Source organism: Bos indicus x Bos taurus, chromosome 5, assembly GCF_003369695.1.
Source record: "Bos indicus x Bos taurus breed Angus x Brahman F1 hybrid chromosome 5, Bos_hybrid_MaternalHap_v2.0, whole genome shotgun sequence".
NCBI lineage: Eukaryota > Metazoa > Chordata > Mammalia > Artiodactyla > Bovidae > Bos > Bos indicus x Bos taurus.
Window position 1 is genome coordinate 32609371 of NC_040080.1, and position 23707 is coordinate 32633077.

At 35.0% G+C, this 23707-nt stretch overlaps 1 protein-coding gene across 1 annotated transcript in view; it reads left to right on the top strand.

The window, feature by feature from the left end:
- Window positions 1-21199, top strand: part of ETNK1 (ethanolamine kinase 1) — a 54840-nt gene extending 33641 nt beyond the window's left edge. Inside the window, exons 5-8 of the mRNA XM_027541532.1 lie at window positions 5918-6001; window positions 7806-7966; window positions 15132-15205; window positions 15513-21199. Coding sequence (XP_027397333.1) covers window positions 5918-6001; window positions 7806-7966; window positions 15132-15205; window positions 15513-15585 — 392 coding nt within the window. The 3' untranslated portion in view covers window positions 15586-21199. The remainder of the gene's footprint in view (window positions 1-5917; window positions 6002-7805; window positions 7967-15131; window positions 15206-15512) is intronic.
- Window positions 21200-23707: the final 2508 nt, after the last annotated feature.

Below are 23707 nucleotides of genomic sequence, written 5' to 3' on the forward strand. Positions count from 1 at the left end.
TATTACTCTTAAAAGAGTAATCAGACTCTTAAGTAACTTTAAAGAGAAGTCAAAAGGAATATAGATTTTGGAACCAAACACTCTTGTGCGCAGATCCCTGCTCAATCACATATGGAAGTAGGTGGTATTAAAGAAGTTGTTTTTATCTCTTCATTAAGTGTTTATATTTAATCCTTTACTGTCTGCACCAGAATCACTTAGGGTACTTGGGGAAAATGTAGGTATCTGGGCTCCATCCAAGACCATCTGAACAAAAATTTTTATGGATGGGCTTAAGACTCTAGGAAGTGCTGCTTATACTGTTGATAGTCTAGAACTTTGATTTGCTCTGTTTGAGACTAGAGTTAATAGCTACTCCAGATGGTTCCTGACAAGATTTTAGATGAGGCATATAACACATATTGCACCAGGCTAGGTACTTAACAGCTCTCAGTTGCAGCTATTATACTGTGATAAGAGTTGGCAAACTGTAAGGAGCTTTCTGTAAGGAGCTATGTAGTACATACTTTAGACTTTTCATCCCATATTAAAGTCTCTGTTTCCACTATTAAGCTCTGTGTTGTGGCACAAACACAGCCATATATTGTTAGGCACTGGGTTGAATTTGGCTCGAGAACACATTGTTTGCCAACCCCTGTATTATGTTCATAGGAGATGTATTATACAAAGTGTATCTGATTCTGAAAAAGTAAAAATGGTAACTGTAAGCCAGAAGGATTTATGGCTTAGTAGTATGAGATGACAAATCAGATTGTCTTTAAATGCAATTTACAGATTTTATCTTAACTATAATTTGAGTGATTAATTTAAAGTTAAAAATGTATATATGTATGTGTGCTGTACTTATTCATACGCACACAAACACAGACAAACTATGAGCACTCTGCAGTTTGTAGGCATTTTCACCTGTGAATGTTACAGGAACTGGTAGGCATCACAGAAGAAATCCTGCCTCTACTTGTTTTCATCATGTCAGTTGACAGGACTCAGGAATATGGGAGAAGAGTAAGCTTCCTTTCTGAAGTCGATGGTAGTTGTCAAGATTTTTGAAATGTTAGTCAGTGCCAGGAATTAGGTGGTTGGTAAGACAGCGTCCCATTCCTTGGCTTCAGTGAAATGACATCTTAAAAAGGTAAGAAAAGTATACTTGATGATATGATGATGGAATTTGCTATTTAATGATAAAACCAAAAGCAGTGACTCTTGCTCCAGAACTGTATGATAAGACTTATCAGTCTTCTTTTAAGTTAATCAGCAATTAATTAAAAAGAATTTATACTGAGTGGAACAAATTTCAATATTGCTTATTAACTGACTTCAAATCTCGTATTTTAATTTCAACTAATCCTTTAGCTGCTGACAGTTAGAAGTAATCGCTAAAGCTTTTGAGTTTGTCGTCTCATGTCTTGATCCTCTGTCAGAATGTTTACTGGTGGCTGTTTTGTTTCTTCTTTTCCCCAATTCATAAAGTGAATTTTGCTCAGTCGTGTCTGACTCTTTGGGACATGAAATTCTTTGCCATGAAATTCTTCAGGCAAGAATACTGGAGTGGGTAGCCTTTCCTTTATCCAGGGGATCTTCCCAACCCAGGGATCAAACACAGGTCTCCTGCATTGCAGGTGGATTCTTTACTAGCTGAACCACCAGGGAAGCCCCCCCGTTGATAAAAACTTCATAAAAAGCTTAAGACCTAATATGTAACTTTAAATGGCTGCCACTGATTATTTTTTTCTGTCAGCAAATGCAGGAAGCTAATGTATAACTAAGGAAACAAAGCTTTTTTGGGCAATTACAGAGTAAGCTAGGTTTTTCTTCAGAGTTTTAAACAATATAATTAGAAAATGGGTGAGTCACCATTCGTAGTCTTTTGATTGACTCTAAATCTTACTCACTTTATTATTATTCATGAAAGAGCACCGTTGTTACTTTATTGATTTTTAACAAGAGTTTTTTTTGGTTAGTTTTATTTTTAAATTAAAATTTGTTATCGTATTTGTTAGAGTATATTTTCCAGGGTAGAATTATTATGAAGGATAGTCTTAACTTTGTTTTACCTTGTAGTCTAAATCACTATTTAGCATAAAATAAAATATCCCTAAATCACATAATAAAACACTTAAATGGACTGTAAAAACTTGAACTCTTAAGGAAGAGCTACCTAAAATAGTTACTAGTTTAGAATTTTTTCTTTACTCATACATTCACTTCCACTGTATGTTCAACCATATACTTGAATAAGAATGTCAGAAATGCCATACTTTGTTCCTTAGTGTTTCATACTTATCTCCCCTGCTCCCATTTAAACATGTGTTACCACTGTGTCTGAGCATTCTCTGCAAAACTTCCATTTATTACTATTTCACTAGCATTTGACTACTTCCTGTGTGCTAGGGTTTGCTCTGTGGATTGCATGAAGAAAGGTGGAAGGGACCTGCTGCCCCTCCTACTGCCCCTCCAGGAAACGATGGAGGAGTCAGATAAGAAAACGGATGTTTACATTCACAACGATGAGTGCTGTGGTGAAGGTGTACATGTCCAGGGTAAAGTCACTGGACTCCAGAGAAAGAGATGAAAGGAAACTTTCCCAGAATTGAATACTTCCTTTTTCTGCCTAAGAGAGAAAACATTTTGCCAACTTGAGTGTAATTGTGGTTACTTTTTCTCTCTTCTCTTCCTGTCTTACATAACTCTGTAGAGCAAGTAGGGTGAATTGGAACCATTTTCAGGTTCTCATATTGGTTATTTTGCTTTTAATCCTTTCTTCCTTAACAACAAGTAAAGGAGTCCAAATGAATGCATCATGTGAATTATATAGCCTTAGTTAATTAACTTTTTTTGGTTTTAAAGTACTTTAAATATTGTTTAAACTGTACTGAGATTTAAATGATTTAACTCAGTAAGAGTGGACTTCATTACTGTGAAGATAAAGAAACAGTAATAAAAGAAAAAGTAGCTTTTGAGAAAACAAGATAGTCATGCCATATGAGCTGTTAGTTTTTAATAGTGATGTGGATGTTTCTCTAAATTGGAAATTTTAGAATTCAGAAGTTAAATTTGTAGAGGAAAAAAGTTCAGGATATTTTTTTTTTTCTTGTAGGAAAGCATTTTCCAGTAATTTGATTTTTCTGGCACCCAAAATAAGGAAAGCAGGCCTCTTTAATTGTACTTTGTTGCAGAAGATTAAATTTAAGGTTGAGTTCCACTTTGTTTGCAGTAGTTTGAAAAGAATAGTTAATGCAGATTAAAAAAAATTTTTTTTTCCTTTTAAGCTTTGTGTCTTGTAAAATGTGAGTTTGCCAAATTTTCTTCATCTGCTACAGATTAGGTATGCCATTGTTGCTGCCATGTGGCGGCGCACCCGTGCTTCTTAAACGCACTGACTGGAGGTTTATCGCATCACTTGTTCACATGCACGGAGCCTGGTAACAGCCTCATCTGTATCTTGTTAGCTTCATTTTCTTATTTTTAAAATTTCATTATTTATAAACTCAACATAGCATTTAAAAATAAAGGCTAGTTTTAATGAATTAATGCTACTACAAAAAGTCATTGCTAAAATTTTCATACTGAAACAGATTTTAACTTTTGTTAAAATGATCTATGCTTTATTTAAATTGTGTATACTCTATAAGCAGGCATGTTTTACCTGCTGTTTTATTTATATTTGCCAAATTCTAAATATGATTTTGAAAATTGAAATTGAAGCTTTTGTTTATGTGGCTAAAGTAAGCTTCAGGACTGGGCTGTGTATTTTTATTGGCATGTAACAGTTTGTATGAGCTCTACAAGAATTTATATTTAAAGAGCTAAAACAATCAACAGCTGTAATTTGAAAACTTGTTTATTAAAATTGTTTGGTTGACTCAGTAAGACAACTTGGTAAATCCTCTGGAATCCTCATATTTTGAAGTCTGGGTGGGTAGATAGGTATTTCCCAAATCATTATGTTTAGTCTCTTTCATCCTAATCTTTTTAAACTATCATTTTTTTTCTCCTTAAAATAATGTTTATTGTAAAGAATTAAGGAAAAAAGGTCACTTGTCTACCATCTGAAATGAAACCAATAAAAATGTTTTGGTTTATTTCCACCATCTTTTTCCCCCTATGTATTATGTTTCTTTTTTTTTCCTTCTCTCTTCAGGCATATTTTAATAATTTGGATCACTGTGTTTACTATTTTGTATCTTTTGTCATATAACATTTGTAATTCTCCTGGCCGTTAAATAACTTTTGAAAATGAAATTTTTATCATGGCTGCAAAGTATTTTGTCATCATGGTGGTCTTTACCCTGTCATTCCCAAGGGTACCTAGAAGAAAATTTTAAAATATATTCTGACCTTTCATTTTGCAACTTATTGGTGAAGTGATTTGGTTAAAGCTTGTTCTGTCCTCCTGTTCTGCAGGTTAGTGAAGTGCTTTGGTTAACTTTAAGACTTTCTGCGGGATAGTTTTTGTTTTTCCAAGAATATAAATTGGTTGAGTTGCAATGGTTTATGTAGTCACCAGCTCTTAGAAATCTTATTTTGTCAATATGCATATAGATTTTGGTAACTGGACTTTTATACTTTGATGATCTCACTTTTTTACTCTAGATGACTATTATGAAAGTTTTGAATTATATATTAAATGCAATTATATTAATTTTTTTTTGCTTTTGTGTAAAATACTCCACTTGCTATTAACATTTTTTTGGTCGTATAATACTCTTTTTCTAAGTTGGAATATGATCAACATACAGTCCAAGATTAAACATATAAATTTATAGCAACACATGATAGTTAAAAGGCTCTTTCATCTGGGAAAAGCCAGTGTGTTTAAACCAGAAGTTTATTACCTCAGCTTGATGTTTTAAAAGATAGTGTAACTAGACATATGCTCTGTATTTTCTCAATATCAGCAGCTTAGAAACTATTCTTACAGCCTTACATCTGTGTTCATGTATCCATTTTAACTGTTGAGCCTTTTGAGTTTGTGATCTCCTGGTGTAGACAGTGACCCATTTTGATGTTTTTTTCTTAATGTTTCTCTTTCTCTCTCCCTCCCTCCCTCTCTTTTCCTCATCTGTCTTTTAAAAAATAGGACCTATATCTGTGTTGAGCCAAATCTTCTTACTAATGCTCAGTATTCACAGATGAAGCTTCCTAAGCAGGAATTTGTCCCTTGGGTGAATGGAACAGGATAGTCTGAAGAATTATAATAAAATTTGCATATATATCTATATAAAGCACTAATTTAGAATAGGAATTTTTTTAGTTTATATAAAAATTTCTCAAAAAGAAAAAATAGCTTACCTTTGTTCCTTTAAATGATAAAATGACCACCTTAATGCTGCTCAAGTAAGCTATTGGAAACCTTAATTATGTAGCATTTCAAGAATTATTTAAGAGTTTGATAGCAACTATCTTACCTTAAAGAGATTCTGTTAATCAGCAAGTGTTATAGCTTAAGTGCAGGACTCGCAGAATTCAAACCTTTGAAAGTCTATGTATTTTTTCCATCGGTAAACTCACTGTTGGAATATATATTAATTTTTTTAGAAGATTGCATAAATTATTGTTTCCAAAGGTAGTTTTCATTTCTAACTAAACTTGAATTTTTAAGTAACTGATGCCCCCATGTGGTTAAATACATATTTGCTTTTGTTTGAATGTGGAGAATGACTGTAGTTTTTGACTTTTATTTAGTATTGTGGACATTGATGTCCGCAAAGAAGCTGTTGACATATGTATGTAATTTGAATTTTGTAAAGCTCATTGCCATAAAATTCACAGCCTTACCCTGTATTGTCTCAGAAGTGCATGTAACCAAGCACGTACAATGAGACAGAATATTGGAAGCTATTTAATTATAAAGAGCATAGGGATTTTCTTATCCTATATGTGATTTCTTATGTCTTTGTTTTTGTGTCTCACATAGGTGATGTACAGTTCATTGATTATGAATATTCTGGATACAACTACCTGGCATATGATATTGGAAATCATTTCAATGAATTTGCAGGTAAAATCCAGCAGAGAATGTGTTCCTCTAGCAGGGTAGCATATATAACTTTGAAAGGATGCTTTTAGAATTTTTTCTTTACAGAAGATCAACTTGGGGGTAGGGGCAACACTTTTTATGTTCTTCATGACCATTTTGGTTTTTCTTTATTATTAGAGAAAAGAGATGATGACCTCTTCCTTAATTTTTTAAGGAAAATAAGAGAAAAATAATGATTGTGGCTTTTAACTTTTTTTTTAAGAATTGACATAGTTGCTTTATAAATCCCATCTAATTTTTTCTATACACAATCCATGTTCTCAATTTACAAATGAGTAAAGTAAAAGTAATTCACCAAGGTCATGGTAAAATGCAGAGAACTAAGATTTGAAGCCAACTTTTTTTTTTTTTTTTATCATTTAAAGGCCTTTGCTGTTTCCATTGTGTGTGAGTGAAAGTCACTCAGTTGTGTCCAACTCTTTGCAAGTCCGTGGACTATACAGTCCATGGAATTCTCCAGGCCAGAATACTGGAGTGGGTAGCCGTTCCCTTCTCCAGGGGATCTTCCCAACCTAGGGATCAAACATAGGTCTCCTGCATTGCAGGCGGATTCTTTACCAGCTGAACCACCAGGGAAGCCCTAGTGGAGAATTCCATGGTCAGAGGAGCCTGGCAGGCTACAGTCCATGGGGTCCTAAACAGTTGGACATAGCTGAGTGACTTTGACTTTCCATTGTATACCTGGGCTTTTCAAATGTCATCTAACTAAAAAGCTCAAGAATTTATTTCTTTATCTATAGGAAGGGAGAGTAGCTGTGCATAAAAAGAGTTATCACCATGAATATGCTTAACTGGTGAGGATACGAAGCTTCAGTGATCTTAATATGATTTTGTGTAGAAAAAAAATTGAGAAAGGTAGAATTTGGATATGCAAATAGAAAGGAGGGCACTGCAAGAAGAAGGAAGAAATCTTCAAGGTGAATACACCTATTCCTGTAGGATATAAAATCCATGAAGGAGAATAGAGTGTCATAAGACCAGAGAAGAAAGTTTGGATCAACTTAGGATCAACTTGAATGCTAGGTAAAATACTAGGAACTAAATTAGTATTTTTCAAACTGCACATCATGAGATCAGATGTGTAGAGGAATTAATTAAAGCAAAGAATGCAAAAGAAATAGACAATATCAGAATTGGAAGGTGTAGTTAGGGTAAATATTGTTTCATGAAATATAGTATCAGGTGCATGTGTAAGGCTTCAATATAAAAATGTATTTATGGTTTTCACTAGTGGTCTAGTAGTTAGGACTCCATGTTTCCAATGTAGGGGGTGCAGGTTTACTGCTTGGTTGGGGAACTAAGAGCCCACATGCTGCGTGACCAGAAAACAAAAAATAGGTCTATCCACTTAAATGTATTTGTTACTTTGGGAGTAATGGTTAAAGATGCTTTAAAGCCATAGTTCTAGAAAATGCTCTAGATGCTAGTGTGCATGAGAATCATAAGAATCTCCTGAGGTACTGAGGTAAACGAAGATTTGTGACACCTAATGGTAGTTGGTTCAGGCTTCACATTTTGAGGAAAAATTGAGGCAGTGAAAATTGATTATGGTGATCAACTGTATTGTGTATTAGAATTTAATTAGGAATACGTTATGATTGGTTTATTTAGTAAATGGTATTTACTTAATATCTAGTGTTTCAGCAAAAAATGGAGACATTTAATAATTTTTTTCTGAAAAAATAGGTAGATGGTGCACATTATTAAAGTAGACAGAAGATATGTCATGTGTTTTAAAAAATCTCAGTGTACTTTTCTATTTTAGGTGTGAGTGATGTAGACTATAGTCTTTATCCAGGTAGAGAACTACAGGGCCAGTGGCTGCGTTCTTACCTTGAAGCCTACAAAGAATATAAGGGTTTTGGGACTGAAGTTACTGAAAAGGAAGTGGAAATACTCTTCATTCAAGTCAATCAGTTTGCTTTGGTAAGTTTAAATTTAAGTAATTAATGAAAGGTTCTTGATACAGTGTTAATAGCTTAAAAAAAGTTTTCCATCATTTTTTTAAGCAGTTCCCATTTTGAGTTTTTTGAACTTGTTAATTGTTTAAAATAATGACAAAACAAGAGTGTTTACAATTCCTCCACTGTAAAGCTTTTGAGGACAAAGATTTTATTTCATTCACTACTGTATCCTCAGCCCCTAGAACAGCAATGCCAAACTATAGGTTAAGTGCTCAATAAAATTATTTGTTCAGTGAATGGATTTGAGTTAGAGGTAGGATTAAAGTGTGAAGCACTTTTTAAAAATACCGAATTCTCTTTATGTTATAAAAAACATAATCAAGGATAGATGTATGAGAAGTGAGGTTATTTCCAGAATACATGTAATCATCACATGAACTTATCATGTTAACATGATTAAAAGTAAATTGGAAGAACCAGTAGAATTGTGTTCATAAGCGCAGTATTTTGTCTTCATGACCTTTTGATAAGCAGTTATTTCCCACATCTTTGGTATTTTAATGCTCTGTTATTTTCAAGACCCACCTCTCTTTACTCTAAATGCATCTACTTTTTCAAAATTTAATTCATTTAAATTATCTTTTGAGAATGACATGCTGCCATTAGAATGAGCTTTCATTTCGATTCATTTCAATGTTTGGCAAAACTAATACAATATTGTAAAGTTTAAAAATAAAAAAAATAAAAAAAATAAAAGAATGAGCTTTCAGCTAAGGTATTGAGACAAATTGAATATTGGGTTGCAGTTCTTTTACCTACTATGTCGTTTTAGTTTTAATACAATTCTCTACAATTGACAGGGGAATTATTTGCTATGTAGTCTGTACAAATAGACCCTAATGGTGGCTCATGGGCGTACTGTTTTCATAGTATTAAAAGTAGCATTTCTCCAGAGCCATTCAGAATACATCTTAAGAGGATGTGCTGAAATGTGACTTCTTTATCTACTGTTCTGATGACTTTAGAACATTAATGACATGCTCTCCATTTGGTCCTAGGATGCCTGCTGTTTCTATTTATTCTTTTTTAAGCATGATCTTAGAGATTATAGGGTTTTCTTAACAATAATGGCATAATTGCTAAATCCAGTTAAAACTCTTAAGTCCTATCTTACTTTGTCTGTCCATAGCATTTGATGGTATATGTTCCCATTGATTCCAGTTTTTTATTTGTTAATTTTTGTGGTACCATTTTTCCTTGGTTTTCCTCTTTTCTGCTCTCCTGCTTGTCTGCTTCTCTGGCTATTCTTTCTTCTTACTCTTCCTCTCATTCTCTTGCATTCTAGTGTTTCCTAGTGTTCAGATTTTGGGCTCTGCACCCCCCCCCCCCTTTTTTTTTTGGCAGTGCCATACAGCTTGTGGGATCTTAGTTCCCTGACCAGGGATTGAACCTGGACCCTTAGCAGTGAGAGTGCCTAGTCCTAGTCACTGGACTACCAGGGAATTCCCTACTTTATATACAGTTCCCTGGCTTTTACTGCCCTTTCTTTTAATGATCCCAAGTTGAGTTTCCTCCCACTGTCAAGCTCCAGATCTGGACTGTATCTCTCCAGGGTCCCGTTAGTATTTGACCACAATGTGTCCAAACTTGAATTTTATTTTCAGCATCCTGTCCTGTTTCCCATTATTTATTCTTTACTGTACTGTTTTGACTTAATTAAAATGATGTGTACTCTGTTGTTGTATTCTGAAACCAGGAAAGAAGGAATTATCTTTCAAGTGTTCCTCTTCTCACACTTTTCTATTTTCAGGTTCTTTTTTTTTTTTTTGGTTCCTGAAATTCTGTGAATTGCACCCCTTTTCTCCTTAATTGCATGACCTGTGATTAAGGACTTAATCTCTCACCTATGTTAGTCTTTACTTGTCTCTTCACCTTTAGGTTTTTTCTGTCTGTAATTCATACTGTACGTTTTAAAAGTGATCTTTCTAATAACTAGAATCTAATTTATGAATCTGATTGTGTCATTTTTCTACTTTATGGCTCCCCGTGGTTTACAGAGTGACATACAAATGATAGCATCTACAGATTTTCTTATTTCCCACTGTATTTCTCACATCCCACTTCCTCCTCTAGCAGAGTCATCATGTTTTATAAACACTCCAAGGTGTTTTAAGCTTGTATGCTTTTGTATAGATTATTTCTTTCTACCTAGGATGCCCTTTTCCCAGTATTTTCTGGCAAGTCCCTCTTATTCCTTATGGATGTGTCTTAAAAACTCTTTCCTCCTCCTCCCTTGATCACTTGTCATGAAGAAGATAGCACTGACATACATTATAAGGCTGTTTTGATAAGGGAGGAAAAGAGGTTTGAGTAATAAGATCAAGGTGTAGATGATTTAAATAAATAAATGGTTATGTGAAAGTCACTCAATCATGTCTGATTCTTTGCAACCCCATGGACTATAGAGTCCATGGAATTCTCCAGGCCAGAGTATTGCAGTTGGTAGCCTTTCCCTTCTTCCCAACCCAGGGATCAAACCCAGGTCTCCTGCGTTACAGGCAGATCCTTTACCAGCTAAGCCACCAGAGAAGCTCCAAAATAAATGGTTGGTAAATGTTTATTCCTCAGGGCATGGTCAGACTCTTAAATATTAAAAGACTTCACTTGTTATTGATTGTTTACTATAATTAATTAATGTTTCTGCTAAGTCACTTCAGTCGTGTCTGACTCTGTGACGGCAGCCCACCAGGCTCCTCTGTCCCTGGGATTCTCCAGGCAAGAATACTGGAGTGGGCTGCCATTTCCTTCTCCAATGCATGAAAGTGAAAAGTGAAAGTGAAGTCGCTCAGTCTGCCCAACTCTTAGCGACCCCATGGACTGCAGCCTACCAGGCTCCTCCGTCCATGGGATTTTCCAGGCAAGAGTACTGGAGTGGGTTGCCATTGCCTTCTCCAATTAATGTTGAGATGATGACAAACAAAAGTAGGTATTTACATTATAAAACCAAATAGATAATGCATGGGTTTTTTAAGCTCTGACGAGTTTTTAGACACGTTGTTGGCAGACTTCAGATTCTTTGTAAGTAAAGTTATATTGTATAATTATATATTTATAAACATATAAATATGTATTATTTATAATATATTAAAATTATATGTGAGGTTTTCAGAAAACAGTTTGAGAATTTATTTTAAGTCGTTTATTCACTATATAAAGCTTCTAATTTTTCTTGGCAACATATGTGGGTGGCCTAGGAATTAAAATGCCCTTTGATAGACTTACATATCTGTAACTTCGAAATCTGAGAGAAATAGTATTAGTAAATCATAGAATCACAGATTATTATATTAGTTGTACTTCAGTATTCTCACTTTCCCATTTTTGAGAATGCAAATAATAAATGGACTGTTCCCTCACTTTCCTTTTTATTCATATAGGAGTCTAATATAAATATAATTTTTTTCATTTTCAGCCTGTAAAAGGTGTTAACCTACCAAAATAAGTGAGGTTCTATGTATAATGCTTCTCTAGTAGAGAATCCGGAGAAGGCAATGGCAACCCATTCCAGTACTCTTGCCTGGAAAATCCCATGGATGGAGGGGCCTGGTGGGCTGCAGGCCATGGGGTCGCTAAGAGTCGGACACGACTGGGTGACTTCACTTTCAGTTTTCACTTTCATGCATTGGAGAAGGAAATAGCAACCCACTCCAGTGTTCTTGCCTGGAGAATCCCAGGGACGGGGGAGCCTGGTGGGCTGCCGTCTATGGGGTCCCACAGAGTTGGACACGACTGAAGCGACTAAGCAGCAGCAGCAGCAGTAGAGAATCATTTAGTTATTTTACATTACTGTATGAATAAAAATTGAGAAATACAGTTGATAACAGTGCTTGAAACACTGGGGAGAGCTGTTTTGATGTTATTTTTAGGTGTAGAATTTCCCCTGATTTTAGTTTTCCTACTACAGAACCAGACTAATAGAAAGAGATACTATTTGCAGATGATTTTTTATATTATTAGGGTTCTCAAACATTTTGGTCTCATTACCCTCTTTTATACTTAAAAAAAATTTTTGAAGACTTCTATGAGATCTTGTTTATATGGTTTAGTTATCAATATTTACCGTCTTGGATATTAAATTTAAAATATTTACTAAATATATATATTTTTAAAAAGCTCAGATTAACATAAACAGCTTTTTAAAAATTAAAAATAACTATTTTCCAAAGCAAAAAACACTTCAGTGAGAAGAAAGACATAATTTTATACTTTTACAAATTTCTCTGATGTCTAGCTTAACAAAAGTTAGATTCTCATATTTGCTTTTGCATTTCATCTCATATAATGTGTTGTTTTCTCTCAAGTGTGTGAAGATAGTCCTGTTTCACACACATATGTTGTTGGGAAAGAGAAGTATTTTGCCTTTTCAGAGAACTGTGGATATTTTTTTCTGATGCTTCACCAAAATTCAATAAGTAATAGTTTCTTAAAGGTTAGTAGTAATGTTTAATCTGAGCATATCAGTTAACTTTTGTACTCTATTACATTAAACTTCCTTAGTTTATCTTACACTTTGAATACCTCTTATACCACTGTGTGATTTTGTAATTTTAATGTCATTCATTACTTATTTGGAAAATATGCATTTATTAAGTTGTATAATCATCTCAAAGTTGATACATCTCATTATATATTGAAAAATTACACTTATTTATGTCACTGCCAATATCAGAAAAATATTAAATACTTAATTGAGAAGCTGATAATCTCACAGAATTGAACACAGATTTTCCAGTGTTCTAATTTAGGTTGAATAGTCTTAAGTCTGTCATTGGCAACAAATACTGTCAGTTATTTTCATTGAAATGACAAGTTCTCTTTTTTTATATTTGAGAAATGTCTACCAAATACACAAGTCTAATAACTAGTTCATATGTCAGTTGTTCTTTCAAGTAAAAATGATATTCCATTAAAATTGTGCAAGTTTAGGTCACACAGCTCAATCATATGTGTGTTACCTTGAGACAGCCTTCATACTTTGGGTAGGCATCAGCCGTGCTTTATGTGTATTTCCAGTGTCATCTCACAGAATGTCAGAATATCATGTATTCAAGGGTGGAGATGTAATAAGATTAATAGTTTTAATGGCTTCATAAAGTACATTCTTTAGTGAGACTGGATTTGTACTGTGAGTGTGTGGTGGTAAAGAGTAAGACCATTATACTAGTACAGTTTAGTGTACCACTGCCTTGGCTTATGTTAAGGAACCAGGAGCTTCACCCATTATTGCTTTTCCATTACTGGAAATGTAAACAGAGTCATAAAGACAAGTAACATATTAGTATTGTAATGAAAATAGCTTGGGGCCTCAGAATCTTCCATGGATTCATGGACCACTTTGAGAACCGCTGACTTAGACTTTCAAAAGAAGGAGAGCATTTCATAATTCACCTTTCAATACCTGAGACATATCCTTAGATAGAAAGAAGACCATTTTTTAAAGTCTTCCTCATTTTTATCATTCTGGTTTTGTGTAATTATAATAATTAACATTTTATTGGATGTTTGTTGTATGCCAGGTGTAAATACTATTGTTAGTTGCTCTGAGGTGGTTCTCTCCTTCCCCCGCCCCCAACACACACACACACTAAGCAGTTCTCCAGTTCTCAGCAGGCAGTGATTGGGTGTCTTATATATTCTACTCAAGTCTGATGCTTTCCACCTGGAGATAGTGTCAGATTCTATAAGGTCAGGGTTCAGTCCCACAAGACTGTGCCCTCACCCCTTTAGATGCTACTTGCAAGTTTGGGGTGCTATTGGTACTTCTTACCAACTGGCTATAAATGGGAGGTTTCCACAACTCCCTCCTTGGGGCCTATTAATTTGCCAAAGTGGCTCACAGACCTTAGAGAAATGTTTGCATATGTTCACCAGTTTATCATTAAGGATATTACAAGGATACAGAAGAAAGTTCGATGAAGAAGTATGGTAGAGTGAGGTCTGGAAGTGTCCTGGGTTCAGGAACTTCTCTTCCATGGAGTGTAGGGTAGAACACACCCCTCCCCTCCCCAGCATGTGCACAGGTTGTGGTTCGTGAAATCAGGAAATTCGCCAGACCCCTTCCTTTTGGGTTTTAATGGATGCTTCATTACAGAGGCAAGATTGATTAAATCATTGGCCATTGATTTATCTCAGTCTTCAAGCTCCTCTTCCCTCCCCTGAGGTGTGGAGGTGATGGGGTTGAAAGTTCCAACCATCTAATCACCTGGTTGGTTCCCCCTGGCAACCAGCCCTCAAGTTTAGCATCTTTTCAAAAGACACCTCAGTAACATGTGGTTGAAAGGGACTTGTTAAGAATAACCAGACATTCTTTTCAATTTTATGGCTTTGGAACTGTTTTAGGAACCAACGACAAAAGACCAGATATTATATAAAAAATGCTCCCAGTTGCTTTATGCTTAGGAAAGTCCAAGGAGCCATGAGCCAGAAACAGTGAATGTAGATCAGATGTTTATTTCTTATTATAAATGATCACACCTGCATTTTACAGATGAGGAAACAAAGATGCAGAGGGGTTAATTAAGTTGCTTACAGCCACACAGCTAGTTATTTTTTTCTAGTTATAGTACTTCTGGTTACAATAGAATATTTCCTGGGAAGTGAATTCTTAGATTCACTAAGTGAATAGTGAAATCGATTTTAGTAAAGCATACATACAAAATTATTGTGCAGCTTCTGATTATACCGTAAAAGGCAGTGTCACCCCACTCCAGTACTCTTGCCTGAAAAATCCCTTGGATGGAGGAGCCTGGTAGGCTGCAGTCCATGGGGTCTCTAAGAGTCGGACACGGCTGAGTGACTTCCCTTTCACTTTTCACTTTCATGCCTTGGAGAAGGAAATGGCAACCCACTCCAGTGTTCTTGCCTGGAGAATCCCAGGGATGGGGGAGCCTGGTGGGCTGCCGTCTATGGGGTCGCACAGAGTCGGACACGACTGAAGCAACTTAGCAGCAGCAACAGCAACAGAGAATTGTGCACTTCAGTATTACCTGTGTTGTAGATACTTTGTGTTAAAAAGGCATCAAGAAAATATGCATGGAGTTGATGAAAGAGGAAAAACTTACAATTTGATATTTGTTTTGAAAAGAAATCAGTTATCATAATTCTTGATATTTCTTTCCTTCTTTTAGGCTTCTCATTTCTTTTGGGGATTGTGGGCTTTGATTCAAGCCAAATACTCCACTATTGATTTTGATTTCCTTGGGTAAGTTTAATTTTATTGTATGCATTACGTTTGTCTCTACTCATTTTGGATTCATTTTAGAATCCATAAGGGACATGTAGTTATTGTTTTTAGTCAGATGTTACAAAAGTTGTATGCATTTAATAGTTGGTTTGCAAGGAAATCTGGTTTAATCTGTTAAATGTTCTCAGTATTAGAAAAGTGTCCAGTAGGTGGTGCAATAAACTAAAAATATGTCCTTTTAAATTTTAAAACTTAGAAGGGTGAGTGAAAATGAAGGATTAAGGTTTTTAGCTCTAATTCTGTTGTTACTCTCTTTTCTTGATAGGTATGCAGTTGTTCGTTTTAACCAGTACTTTAAAATGAAGCCTGAGGTTACTGCATTGAAAGTGCCTGAGTAAAGAAGACTTTAATTATTCTTAAGTAGCTGAACAGTGCTTGTGGATCTTTAAGAAATTCCAAAAAGTCAATATTTGTTAAAATTCTTTTAATTTGGTTTTCTTGCTTTACAAATTATGCCTCTTAACAACCAATTTATTTTTAAAATAGTCTGAATGATGTCAAGAAATATACCTACTGCTTTCAGTATGTGGTGGGTTAGAAGTTTGTTAAATCGGCAAAAAGATACAAAGATGTCAGTTTAATCCTTTTATAATTTAATCTATGTTATATGTGAATTATTTATTATAAATTTAACATGAATTTTGTGACCGCTTTCATCTGTTTCATCTGTTTGTTGAGTGTAAGCAGTGAAAAATTTCCAGAGAAAATATTGTTTTTGTTATGTTTAAAGTAAGATTAATTTCAGTAAACATTTTTGGTTTTTAGTGTAACCTTTCTGACACACTGTAAGTAAAATGAATCATTTATTCTTGAAATGCCAGACGCTGGTTTAGATAACTTAAAATGTTCATAGAAAAATACCTGTGTAGGAGAATGAAATACATTCACTGTCTATGATAGTGGTACATCTTTCTGAAGTATTGGAAAGCATTTTGGAGGGGGGAATATCTTAGAATTTAAATTTCCCTCTTCTTACATAGTCTGGCAGAATAAATATTAATATTTACCATATAATCCTGGAATAGATATATGATGGTTTTGTTACCAAAACCCGCATTAAATAATGTTTTCATGTACTATATATGGTCATTTAAGGTACAGTTTGTTTTTAAAATTTTACTGTATCAATTTGTTTCTAACCAAAAATTTTGTTTCACTTATTGGGATATTCTGTATTTTATTTGTTATTAAATAGTAGCTAGTACAGCAGTTACTAATTTTTGAGACAAAGGTAGAATGCTTATAATATTTGGGAACAAGAAAATGTTGTTTAGATTAATTCTTTTTTACTTCTCCAGATTCATTCCTTACACTGTGGCTTTATGTTTTAGTTTGGCTTCTGTGTCTTTAGAATGATAGCATTCATTCAGCATTCATTCTACTACTTGATAACACGTAGTTTCAGAGAAATAAGTTGAGGTGGTTAAAAGAATTAAATAAGGAACATTTAGAACATCCTGTACACTTAAAATCTAATATAACAGTGTGAATTAAGCAAAAATACTCATGGTAGGAGGGCTTCTGTTTGTTTTGATTTCTTTTGATTTTGTTTTTGTCTGTTTGTGAGAGGATGACAGTTACTATTTGGAAGGAACTTGGGTCTTTGGGATAGATAAGCAAACTTCAAGTTTTGAAGACTGCTGTGTGGAGTTGAGCAGTCATGGTTAACTTTGCTTAGAAAATTAGTCTGAGAAGCTTTGCACACTTTGGTCACATAAGTGCCCATGTACAAGGTTGGCTTAATGGATCTGCATATTCAGAATATGCAACTGCAAATTTATCCTCTGAGAAATCTTATGGAGTGTCTGATGTATTATTCCAAATGACTTATACTCTCAGATAAGTGCTTTAAAATAACTTGGATTAGCTCAAGATGTTTAAAACTGGTAAAGTAAGTAGAAAGGCATTTAAAATGGTAAATTCTAGTTCCATGAGTAGAATCTTAAAATCTGTTTGAATCTGTAACAGTGTTAGCCACGATTTGTTTCCTACCTCCCCAACATTGCAAATGTTCGTTTCTGTTTTTATAAACCGTATTACCATTGGATCAGTAGAATTTTACCTAATTAACTAAAGGAAAGGAACCAATTAAACAGTTAATAGCTTTTTATAGAATGTTAAGAGTGAACTTGAGAAATTGTTTTTGGTGGAATTTTCATCTGTGGCTGGAACGTTTTCTTAGGACAAGGAAGAATATGTAGGACTGGAGGTTTTTTTTGCTTTCTGACTTCCTAAAAGGGCAACAGTATACATCTTGGAGAGGGTGGGAGGAGAGGAGATCATTTTTCTATCTTCCTCCATATTCTTCAGACTATTTTGAATAGATTCACTGAGCCATTGCTGGTAGACTGTGCATGGCTGCTCGCTGTGACACCCGTTGTAAGTGGTTCAAAGAGATTCAGGAAGTGAATGTAAAGGGGAATAAAGACTCTCACTTTAGCCCTAGGCAGTGGATCTTGGGAACAAAATAAGATACTTAAGATATTTCTCCCACTCTTTGGGGTATCATGATGTTCTCACTTCCTTTGCAGGTTTTGGGGATCATACTTCAGCCTAATAATAGAGTTCAAAATTGCTTCCCTTTGAATTGACCATTTAAGGGATTCTCAAGGGAAAGCATCCCTCTAAAATTTGTCCTGTGGCTTGCTGAGATGTCTTTTGCCTTTTTATGTTAAGGAACTTGAATGCCTTACCTAATAACTGATAGTAAGCTCATTTTGTAAATATGAAAATGGTTGTTAGAGAAGTGGCATTCATGTATACTCATTGTTAGTCAGTAGACCATAGTGGCCTGGATGCTTAAACAAGCAGAATTCCACAATTCTTTTCCCCTTTGTTCCGTACCTACTTGTGTGATCTTACCTGACCAGTAATACTTGACATTTTTCCCTCCAGACCCCATGCTACCACCACTTTCTGGGAATTAAAGAGATGTGGTAGTAAATCATACTGTTCACGTGATCATTTGAGATCAATATGAGCACAAAACTCATCAACTAGGTCTGCCTGGAATGTATATACAACAGTGTAAATAAAAGTTTGTAAATTAGTGTGAATTGTATCTTGCATATGAGATTGTGTATTGTTTTTTGCATTCTCTTCCCTTTTGTAGACATTTTTCTGTAAGGGAATGATCCAGCTCTTTGGTTTAGACTGGAAATAACCAACAGATGGGGCGGTACAGTGGGATAACAAGAGGAACTGGAAATAGGGTTATCCATTTTTGTTAACGTCAGTACTTAGTTGTTTAGCCTATCAGTGCCTAATATGACTTTTTTTCATTCTTTATTTGGCCGTTAGTTTTTGGAGGTTAGATTCTTGCAAGCATTAAATTAATACCCTGTAAGAATTCCATTCTTTGAGTCATGATTCTAAACTAAAGCAAATTAAAAATGCAATTTTATGATTGCAAACTGAAGTATTACCCTTTTCTATTTTCAAGGCTGTTAACTTTTTCCTACCAAAAAAACACTTTCAATTTTTATATATCTCAATATGATTCTTAAGTCCCATATGTACAAGGGAGATGATAAATAATAGCTTCTAGTTCAACTTAAGCATATCTCAGTTGGCTTCTCTAAGTATGAAATTGTTCATTAGGGGATTGTAAAATACAGAAAAAGATAGAACTGTTCTTTTAATGACTGCTAATTCCATTTTTGTTGAACTAGGAATATTTAACTTCATAAACATATTATGAAAGCTTCCAGATTTAAAGGAAAAACTCCCCCTAAACACTCTGAATTAAAAGTTAAAAACCTCCATTTTTAAAGTTATATAGGTATTTCTTTCTTACATTTTCAAAATCCTTCATAATGTAAATGAGAAAACTATCATTTTGCTTTTCTGCTTTACATTGCTTTTAATAAGCATTTTGTACTGCGTTCCAAAGTGATATAGACAAACTTTTAATATTAGTCAGTATTTCAGTTAATAGAGTTAACAATGCTTTATGCTAGGAGGAAAGTTTTGTTATTGATGGCAACTTGCATCACTCAACACAAAAGGCAAATGCTAGTAACTATTATGTACCAAGAAAAGTGAATTATAAGGATGTCCTAAAGCAACTTTAATCTTTATTTCAAAATTGATTTGCTCTGAATTTTCTAATATGGTTTGTTAGATTTTAGAATGTGTTTGACTGGAAACTTAGTTACATATTAAGGCCATTTGTTTTTGTTTCTTTTTTTAACAAAAGATATTAGTTATAAGGAACCACCTTTTTTTTTTTTTTCTGTTACATACCATTTGTGTGATTACAGTGTTTTGTCTTGGGTTTGGTGTCTTCAGACAGAAAAATGTAGCAATTATTTTAAATGAATTTCCCCCCATCTTTGAAGTTTAGTGTGTAAATGTATTGCTCTAAAGGAAAATGCTTGAGTTTGCATTACTTGAGTACTTGAAAAACTGAAATTAATAAGATATATTACATGATGAATTGGATTTTTTTGAACAGGTTTTACACTAAAATTTTCCTTTCTGGATTATAATTTGAAATGGACAGATTTCAACCATTTGAATAGAAAAAATAATGGTAGTGCTTGTAGAAAATACCTTTTTGAGTTTGAGGCATTCAGAACTCAAGTTTTTAGTAGGGTTCTATCCTGCAATCTGCTTTCTCTTCTTTTTCCTGTACTTACTGATGTTATCAAACAGCCAGTTAAAATCTGTGTTCATTATGTATCCTATGACTTTTCTAGTTATGAAAAAAGTTGCTCTGTAAAATACTCTTAATCCCTAAATGTAGACATATTTTTGTTTACATCTTGCCCATTAATGGTATTAATACCATTAATCATTTTGACAAAACACAAGGTGTTTATAAAAACTGAAAACATTATGTATTATATTTGAACTAGTTAATGAAGAGTAAGAAAAAGCTGGCTGATTTGAATTGTTCCATTAGTTAAATTTCAAAACTCTTAAGGAAGGGACTTTAAGAGAGAGACCAAGATCTGATGATATCCATGAATACTAGATCCTATGAACTGGAAAAGGACCACCCCCAAAAAAAAAGCAGTGGCAGAAATAAGAGCACTTGCATGGTTGTGGTGTGCTGCTACCTAATTTATGTAGTGACACACTGACATTTTTATTGTTCAATAATCTGAGGAAGTTTTCTGTTACTTCCGTGTACTAAAGTAATTGTAAATTGGTGGAATTTGCAAAGAGGAGAGTTTTAAACTCTATTCTCTTTAGGAAGCTTTATAGCTGGGTGAAGTTTCCATGATTTGAAGTATTTGGATTTTAAAATATACTATTATTTTAAGAAAGAAGACCTGGCATTATTCCATGTTCTTAAATGATAATGTCCTTATCATTTTCAGAAGAAAAAAACTAAATAACTGTCATTGCATTAGCTGTATGTTGAATTGGGAAATTGTGGCATAAAGGTTAAATTTGTGTTTATCAAATGTGAAACATAGTAGTATAATGCTGCTCTGTAAATACTGTAAGTGCTACAAATAGTCTCAGCACTGAAAATGTATTGATACCTCTCAAATGAATGCAACGTTTGAGGTAGGTGTATTTGATATGCCTCAGAAAGTATCTGAGTGTCTGAGAACTTGTAATCTGTTTGGTAATGAAGATACTTCCTGTTTTTTGTTGTTTATTTTCATGTTTCAAATTTAATTTTTACATTTTTACTGCTGTTAATTTAAGTAAAATTTGTTCTGTGGTTAAAATGGGGTTGCCAGTGAATAAAATTAAAAACAGCCTCATTCATGTAAACTGCTTAAATAAAAATGCATTTTTTGCTATATGTTCACAAACTTTTCATGAATCTGTATTTCTGTTAAATATAAGTGATGTTTAGGCTTTATTTCCGTTTAATAAGGCCTTTTACCATTGATTAAATGAAGGAATGTATCTTTTTGAAGAGATTTATATTCTGTAAATAAAAATTGGTTGTAACAATAAAGTTGAGTTCTAACTGCTTGTATCCATAAACTTGTGACTTCAACTTATTTTTGTAATTTTCCTTTTGTAGAAAAAGCTTTTCAGTGTTCGTGTATTCTGTTTGTATATTTGAAGTTGTTCAGTTGCTCAGTTGTGTCTTAACTCTTTGTAACCCCATGGACCACAGCACTCCAGTCCCCGCTGTCCTTGAAAGAGTTTGCTCAAACTCAGGTCCATTGAATCGATGATGCTCTCCAGCCTTCTCATCCTCTGTTGCCCGCTTCTGCTGCCCTCAGTCTTCCTCAGAGTCTTTTCCAATGAGTCGGCTCTTCACATCAGATGGCCAAAATATTGGAGCTCCAACTTAGCATCAGTCCTTCCAGTGAATATTCAGGGTTAATTTCCTTTAGGATTGAGTCCATACTGATAGCTCCAATATCTGATTCAACTTTCTAGAGTTCTTCCTTGCCTCTCCAAATATTTCTTATTTGTTTTTCTTATTTCCTTACTCTGAAAATATAGATATGAGTTTTTGTTAAGAATACCATGGTAATGTATCCTTTTTGGTATATCTTATGAGATTGTTGTTATAGTCGCTCAGTCATATCTGACTCTTTTGCCACCCCATGGACTGTAGCCTGCCAGGCTCCTCTGTCCATGGGATTTCCCAGGCAAGAATATTGGAGAGGGTTGCCACTTCCTTCTCCAGGGAATCTTCCCAATCCTGGGTTCGAACCTGGGTCTCTTGCTTCGGCAGACGGATTCTTTACCGCTGAGTCTCCTGGGAAGTTATGTGAGGTATAATATATTGATATGTATGTTACTAGTGGTTTTAATCTTAGTTACTTGATTAAAATGTCTCCCAGGTTTTTGAAGCTCTGCAGGATTTTTTGCTTTTTTTGCTATTAACTTTAGCGTCCATGGGCAGTTTTTGCCCTGAGACAGTATTATGACGTTTGCATGATCTTGCTTTTCTGTTGCCCTCTTTCCTTCTACATTCATAAATTAGAATTTTACTCTTAAGGAAAAGCTGTACCTTTGTTTATTTACTTTTATTTATCCAACCAGTAGGGACGCAAGGATGTTTTGTGAGCTGTAATTTTTTTTTGTTCTAGTGCTCAATTAGTTTCAACTTGGTGATTGAGAGCTCCTTCACTGTATTGGCTGCTGTGTTCTTTCAACACTGTCCACATCATTTCTAGAGCACTTCCTTTTATGGCAAAATAAGGTGTTCCAGGCTAGATTTGTACTTTCCCTGCCCCAACCCTCAGTTCAAATACTTAAGGAGCCTTAACATTTTTTTAATTTTTAGAGAATATTTAGAAATTAAGGCCTTAACCATTTTTGGGCATTACTGCTTCTAAGTTCCATCAGTGGACAGAATTAGGAAATACTAGCAAAGTCACAGTGCTTTCCCTGTGGCTCAGATGGTAAAGAAACTGCCTATAGTGCAGGAGACCTGGGTTCAATATCTGGGTTGGGAAGATCCCCTGGAAAAGGGAGTGACAACCCACTCCAGTATTCTTCCCTGGAGATTTCTGTGGACAGAGGAGCCTGGCAGGCTACAGTCATGGCATCACAAAGAGTCGGACACGACTGAGCAACACTTTTTTCAGAAAAGTCACAAGGATTGTTTAGTGTACTCTCATACATCCTTCCCAGAGTTCCCCTGTTAATATTTTAACTTCCTTTGCTGTACCCTTTTCTCTGTATTTCTTTTTGTGAATTAGTTGAGTAATTTGCACACATAAATCTTTGCGTGCGTGTGTGTGTGTTCAGTCGCTCATTCATGTCCTACTCTTTGCAACTCCATGGACTGTAGCCTGCCAGGCTCCATTCTCCATGGGCTTCTCCAGGCAAGTATACTGGAGCGAATTGCCTTGCCTTCCTCCAGAGTATCTTCCCAACCCAGGGATTGAACCCATGTCTCACGTCTCCTGCATTGGCAGGTGGGTTATTTACTACTAGTGCCACCTGAGAAGTCCCGTAAATCTTTACCCCTCAATGTTTCAGTACTTGTATTTCCTAAGAACACTCATTTTACCTCTGATGAGTTAGTGATCATTGAAATGAATGAAGAAAAAGTACATTTCTTTTTTGTTTTTTGGCTGCTTTCAAGACCTTTCAGCCCTGGGATTTCTTTGGAAGGAATGATGCTAAAGCTGAAACTCCAGTACTTTGGCCACCTCATGCCAAGAGTTGACTTATTGGAAAAGACCCTGATGCTGGGAGGGATTGGGGGCAGGAGGAGAAGGGGACGACAGAGGATGAGATGGCTGGATGGCATCACTGACTCGATGGGCGTGAGTCTGAGTGAACTCCGGGAGTTGGTGATGGACAGGGAGGCCTGGCGTGCTGCGATTCATGGGGTCGCAAAGAGTCAGACACGACTGAGCGACTGAACTGAACTGAACTAAAGACCTCTTTTTAATTGGTTTTCAGCAATTTGATTGTAATGCATTTTGATGTGATTTCCTTTCTATTTATCATCCTGCTTGGGTTTCGACCATTTTGAATCTGTAAATTTATGTCTTTCACCAAATTTGGGGAAGTTTCAGC